The sequence below is a fragment of the Sander lucioperca genome, chromosome 4 (assembly GCF_008315115.2).
Source record: "Sander lucioperca isolate FBNREF2018 chromosome 4, SLUC_FBN_1.2, whole genome shotgun sequence".
Classification (NCBI taxonomy): Eukaryota; Metazoa; Chordata; class Actinopteri; order Perciformes; family Percidae; genus Sander; species Sander lucioperca.
Window position 1 is genome coordinate 28,687,613 of NC_050176.1, and position 7,419 is coordinate 28,695,031.

A 7,419-nucleotide genomic window follows, 5' to 3' on the forward strand; every position below is an offset into this window, starting at 1 on the left:
GACAACATGTGACAGGAAGTGGACAACATGTGACAGGAAGTGGACAACATGTGACAGGAAGTGTACCTGACATCAGAGTGAAGCCTGCAGGAAGCACGAGGCCGGCCGCCGTCTTCAGCAGCGTCCCGTTGGTGGAGGAGGGCGTCCAGCAGGGGGCGCTGCCCGGCAGCTGCAAGGCCACCGAGGAAGAGGGGGGGGTCTGCAGGCCGCACACGGAGACCGCTGGTTTGATCCCCGAGTCCTGGCCGGACACAGAGACCGCTGGTTTGATCCCCGAGTCCTACACAGACAGCAGAGACTGCTGAACACGACACAGAGACCGCTGGTTTGATCCCCGAGTCCTACACAGACAGCAGAGACTGCTGAACACGACAGGAAGTAGAGATGCACCATACAGTGCTGCTCATATGAAGCCATGCTAAAGTTAAAAAAATCATCTTTTGGAAATTGATCTTTTAATGCCTTCATTAAAAAATGAGGAAAAATCCAACCTTTAAGGACACCAATTATCTTAGTGAATGAATAATGTATCGTAAATAAATAAATGTTCTTCCTTAAAATACAGGGGCCATAATTATACATACCCCTATGTTAAATTCCCATAGAGGCAGGCAGACTTTTATTTTGAAAGGCCAGTTATTACATGGATCCAGGATACTATGCATCCTGATAAAGTTCCCTTGGTCCCCACATCATCACATACCCTTCACCATACCCCACATCATCACATACCCTTCACCATACCCCACATCATCACATACCCTTCACCATACCCCACATCATCACATACCCTTCACCATACCCCACATCATCACATACCCTTCACCATACCCCACATCATCACATACCCTTCACCATACCCCCACATCATCACATACCCTTCATCATACCCCCACATCATCACATACCCTTCACCATACCCCACATCATCACATACCCTTCACCATACCCCACATCATCACATACCCTTCATCATACCCCCACATCATCACATACCCTTCACCGTACCCCACATCATCACATACCCTTCACCATACCCCACATCATCACATACCCTTCACCGTACCCCACATCATCACATACCCTTCATCATACCCCACATCATCACATACCCTTCACCGTACCCCACATCATCACATACCCTTCATCATACCCCCACATCATCACATACCCTTCACCGTACCCCACATCATCACATACCCTTCATCATACCCCCACATCATCACATACCCTTCACCATACCCCACATCATCACATACCCTTCACCGTACCCTAGGGCTGAACGATTAATTGCATTTGCGATAATATCGCGATATGTTAAAACGCGATTTCCTAATCGCAAAGGCTGTGATTTGGTCACATGACTCGCGAGAGCAAATCAGTCTGCACTCCGCAGAGAAAGCATCAACTAGCACGCTAACGCTACACTGTACCGTGAGCTGATTTCTGTCATTCAAACAACTCTGAGTTGTAGTTTAAAACTTTTACAGCCATTTTAATAAACTGAAGGGTTTTATTCTGGTTCGAGTCCATACATGCAGTTAATGGATACAGACACACAGAACTCAAGGCTCGGTTAGCAACGATTAGCTAGCTCTGATTAGCGGTTAGCGGTTAGCTCTGTTATAAAGATATGAGTGGAGGAGCTTCCACTGAGAGGGGTAACAGTCAGACTCTGATAAATGACGTTCGGGGAGCTTCCACAGCAGCGTGGCCGCGGTGTTTCAACAGTTTTATTAGTACAGTTAATCCCACGGCAAGAACACCAGCAACATGCTAACGTAACGATAGCCTCTCTGAACAAGAACACCAGCAACATGCTAACGTAACGATAGCCTCTCTGAACAAGAACACCAGCAACTAGCTAACGTAACGATAGCCTCTCTGAACAAGAACACCAGCAACTAGCTAACGTAACGATAGCCTCTCTGAACAAGAACACCAGCAACTAGCTAACGTAACGATAGCCTCTCTGAACAAGAACACCAGCAACTAGCTAACGTAACGATAGCCTCTCTGAACAAGAACACACGGCAGCACGCAACTTCACGAGGGGGAGGGGCTGGAGGCAGCTCCTGTGTGTGTGTGTATATAGATATATACTATATACTATATTTTTACTTTTTTAACTGTCTAGTGTGTAATTGTGTGTTCATACTATAAAATGATTTATTGTTTGTCTTTGTTGAATAATACAGAAGACAAAGAGCTTAAAAAAATAATCGAATCGCAATCGCAATATTTGGGAAAAAAATCGTTCAGCATTACCGTACCCCCACATCATCACATACCCTTCACCGTACCCCCACATCATCACATATCATCACATACCCTTCACCATACCCCCACATCATCACATACCCTTCACCGTACCCCCACATCATCACATACCCTTCACCATACCCCACATCATCACATACCCTTCACCATACCCCACATCATCACATACCCTTCACCATACCCCACATCATCACATACCCTTCACCATACCCCACATCATCACATACCCTTCACCATACCCCCACATCATCACATACCCTTCACCATACCCCCACATCATCACATACCCTTCACCATACCCCACATCATCACATACCCTTCACCATACCCCCACATCATCACATACCCTTCACCATACCCCCACATCATCACATACCCTTCACGTGTGTGTCTGTCTCTGTGTGTGTGTGTGTGTGTGTGTCTGTCTCTGTGTGTGTGTGTGTGTGTGTGTGTGTGTGTGTTATCTGTTGCCGTGGCGTTACCTTGGCCCCCTCTGACTCGGCCTCCACCACCTGGTAGGTGAGCTCCGTCTCCTGGAAGCCCGTGGCGCTCATCCGCTGGTCGGCGGAGGCGTCGCAGCGCGGCGGGGAGTCTGGCGAGTTGAGGCAGGTCTGGATCAGAGCCTTCCCCGTCTCTGACGTGATCATCGGCTGCAGCTTCCTGGTCGCAAACGTGTACACGTGACCCGTCTCGCTGGCGACCAGCAGCAGCACCTGGGTCCCAGTCAGCGTGGACAGCTCGTAGGCCTGCAGGGACACGGCACAGGCTATTACCTGGATACAGACATAGGCTATCACCTGGATATAGACACAGGCTATCACCTGGCGATAGGCACAGGCTATCACCTGGAGATAGACACCGGCTAACATCTGGAGATAGACATAGGCAGGACCTCCAACAATTGAATATTTTACAAAAAACTGAATTTCTTTTTCCTCAAAATTTTAGAAGAAAATGGAATAATGCAGTTTTATAGATTTTTTATATATATATATATGTATATCAGATTTTTTTTTTAAATATTCCATTTTTTAAAAAAAAAAAAAATTATATATATATATATATATATATATATATATATATATATATATATATATATATATATATATATATATACACATATACATATATACATACAGGGTTGGAATTCCGTGGGAGCCAGTGGGAGCTGAGCTCCCATAGAGAGAGGATGAGCTCCCATGAAAGCAGTAACATCATACACCTGTGGGGGTCTCTAAAAATCATCAGCACCATTATTTAAATCACAAATAAAGCACTTTTCCCAAACACACGGAGCTCTGAAGCAGACCTGTGCATCGCTTAGTGTCCTCTCTCTCTGTAACAACAGAGACGAGCAGCGGCTCAGACCACGGAGCTGCTGCAGCCTTCCGTCCGTAGTCTGTTCAGCGTCAGGTTATAAAGGACGCGCTCTGCTGTGGACATGCTGCAGCAGACGTGTCCCGTTTGTGCTCCGTGTATTTCTGCTGTAGTTTTGTGTTTCCACCTCCGATGTAGAGTAACGTATAGACACTTCCCTAAACTTTGTCTCATTCAGAGACCAGAGACCCAGAAGGGGCTCTGAGTCTGTCACGAGGTCTGAGATCTACCGTCTCAGCAGAGATATCACGTAATGCACAGCAGGCTACGGTGCAGGTAGATTATTTTCTGAAATACAGTAACTATTATAACTTTATTTTTCTCAAAATATCACGACTCCCCCAAACCTCAGAGAGCACAGATGAGATATATTTTGAATGTGCACAAAGTTTTGGACATGAGCAGAAATCTTGCTCAAACACATCTGAAATATGACAGTCCAGAGGTTTATTAATCCATTAAAATGAATTAATGTATCATTGAGGTGAATAATTGTCATGTGTACATTTAAGGAAGGAGAGTAAATGATGCTAGGCTACATGTTAGCTGACTCAGATTATTAGAAAGTTCATCTACAGGAGAATAAATAGATGAGAGCAATACAGAATGTCTAACAGCCTTCATGCAATATATCCCATTATGTTTTTATATTTGGATTTTTTTTTTTATATATATATATATTTTCGAAAGAAAAAGGAAAATGTAAAACCAGAATGGTAGTAATATATATATATATATAGTTATATATAGTATTATATGAGTAGAGTGACTATGGTATATATTAGGGATGCACCGATGCATCGGCTGAACATCGGTAACGGGGAATAAAAATGACATTCGCCGATGATTATATGTGTCATGAACGCTGTGCTCAGGAGAAACTTTTTTTCCCTCTTTTTATTTGGGCGGGGGGAGAGACCGAGACGGAAGAGGGCACCCGCGCACTCTCCTCAGTAACTTAGATTAAACAAAGAAGATGGTGGTTGTGTGGCAATATTTTACAGTTTCAGAGAAAGATCAGCGTTTTGCAGTTTGAAATACGTGTTCCATTGAAATTTCAAGAGGGGGTGCTGTTAGAAAGTCATTTAACACAACAAATCTCACTGGACATTTGAGAAGCAGGCACGAGGCGGTGTACGCCGATTACCTGCAAGCTGACCAAAAACAGAAAAATGAAGCCGCCAAGAAAGCGCAAACCGCCGGTAAGACTCAGACTTCAACTGACACGGCGTTTGAGGAAGCCAAACAGCTGCCTCCAGACAGCGCCAAAGAGAAACAAATAACAAACAAGGTGATGGAGTTCATGGCTTTAGATGACCAGCCTTTCTCTGTAGTGGAGGACGTGGGTTTTCGGAGTCTGATGAAGTTTATGGAGCCACGCTACACGCTGCCGAGCCGGCGTCACTTTGCCGAGGTCTGTCTCCCCGAAATCAAAAAGAGCCGAAAGACTTGGATGTTTCCGTGGCACAAAAGAAGGAATAAATAACAAAAAGAAAAAACATCGGCATCGGCCAAGTTGTTATGTTAAACATCGGTATCGGTATCGGCCCAGAATTTCCCAATCGGTGCATCCCTAGTATATATATATCATAGATCTATGGTAGTACATGAGGAGAGTATCTATGGTATATATATATATTATATTATATGTTATATGAGGAGAGTATCTATGGTAGTATATGAGGACAGTGGTATTAACTATATAGTTAGATATAGTAGTATATGAGGACAGTGGTATTAAGTATATATATATATATATATATATATATATATATATATATATATATATAGTTAGATATAGTATTATATGAGGAGAGTGGTATTAACTATATATATATCTATATATCGATGTATATATCGATATATATATATATATATATATAGTAGTATATGAGGAGAGTGACTATGGTATATATATATATATATATATATATATATATATATATATATATATATATATATATATATATAGTTAGATATAGTAGTATATGAGGGGAGTGACTATGGTCGGGAGGTGATATATATATATATATATATAGTAGTATATGAGGAGAGTGACTATGGTATATATATATATATATATATATATATATATATATATATATATATATATATATATAGTTAGATATAGTAGTATATGAGGGGAGTGACTATGGTCGGGAGGTGATATATATATATATATATATATATATATATATATATATAGTAGTATATGAGGAGAGTGACTATGGTATATATATATATATATATATATATATATATATATATATATATATATATATATATATATATATATATATAGTTAGATATAGTAGTATATGAGGGGAGTGACTATGGTCGGGAGGTGATATATATATATATATATATATATATATATATATATATAGTAGTATATGAGGAGAGTGACTATGGTATATATATATATATATATATATATATATATATATATATATATATATATATATATAGTTAGATATAGTAGTATATGAGGGGAGTGACTATGGTCGGGAGGTCCGGGCTCACCTTCTTCATGATGCCGGTCTTCCTCTTGCTGAACGTCGTGTAGCGCCGCAGTTTGTTGTCGATGAACTCCATCTTGATCTTTACCCTTCCTCTGGTTTTCTTCCCGGGCTTGGCTCCCGGCAGCCCGCCGGGGCTCGGACCCCGGGAGGTACCGACCTCGCGCTCACTCCGCTCCCGCTTCACGCCTCTCCTGTCCCCGCCAGAGCCCGCCGTGTCCTCCCCGGAGTCAGAGTCCGGGGAGGACCCGCTGGAAATCACATCCGGGTCATTGTTCGGTCCCGGTCCGGCCGTGTTCAGCCCGGCTCCGGTTCTGGTGCCCATTCCCCGCTGGGTCCCCCCACCCCCCACCCCCGCCGCCCCCCGGGCCGGAAAACCTCCTCCTCCTGCCGGCTGTCCGAGCTCCCAGGCCGGGCACAGTCAGCTAATAGCACCGCTAACCGCTAGCTGCTCGGCTAACTGAGCTAACTAGCTCCAGTACCAGTTAGCATCGGTTAGCAACGGCAGCCACAGTTAGCATCGGTTAGCAACGGCAGCCATAGTTAGCATAGAGGATGTTCGGCTACAGTTAGCATCAGTAAGCGGTTACTTTAGCAACAAGTGAAGCTCTCTGTCCATCAAACTCCGTAAATCACCGAGAGTTCCCGCCGAACGGTCGGGGAACATCGGAGGAAACATCAGGAAACATTTTCTACATAAAAACGGATCCAGTTTGAGAAGAATCAGTGAATAAAGTTTAAAAAGTTGTGTTTTTGTACAGTAATCAGTGACAAAACACTGCGCTCCACATAAGGAAATGACGAGCAGCATCTACAGATATCCGTCCGCTGTGGAATATAGTTCCACACACTGTACGCACTATTTCCACACTCCTTCTATTAAATATCACCCAGATAACCAGGAACGTCTCATTAATGTATTCCACACATGTAGGACTAATAGAGATTATATTAGACATGTAGACATGAGACGCTGAGTTAGTGTGCGCAGTGATACCAAAAGGGACTCGCAGGGGAACTACTTTCCTCCATATAAAGAAGCACGTTTCCTTTTATGGCGCTGCCGCTCCTTATATGGTCAACAGAACTACAGACGGGAAAACTACAAATCTGTACAGAGAAGTAGAAGGGGAGGAAGAGAAATGATTTATGTATTTATTAAACAAGCCTTTTACATATTAGAGACAGTAACTCAGCCGGTAAGGGACCTGGATAACTGATAGGGGGTGTTAGGTTGTTATAT

The 7,419-nt window shown here is 42.9% G+C and overlaps 1 protein-coding gene across 2 annotated transcripts in view; it reads right to left on the minus strand.

Moving 5' to 3' along the window:
- Positions 1–7,006, minus strand: part of LOC116049150 (serum response factor-like) — an 11,072-nt gene extending 4,066 nt beyond the window's left edge. The window contains exons 1-3 of one of the 2 annotated variants that reach the window (XM_031298569.2): positions 6,181–7,006; positions 2,763–3,053; positions 67–280 (exon numbers count right to left, since the gene is read on the minus strand). In XM_031298569.2, coding sequence (XP_031154429.1) covers positions 67–280; positions 2,763–3,053; positions 6,181–6,501 — 826 coding nt within the window. In that variant the 5' untranslated portion in view covers positions 6,502–7,006. The remainder of the gene's footprint in view (positions 1–66; positions 281–2,762; positions 3,054–6,180) is intronic. The other variant, XM_031298570.2, reaches the window with a different exon arrangement.
- Positions 7,007–7,419: the final 413 nt, after the last annotated feature.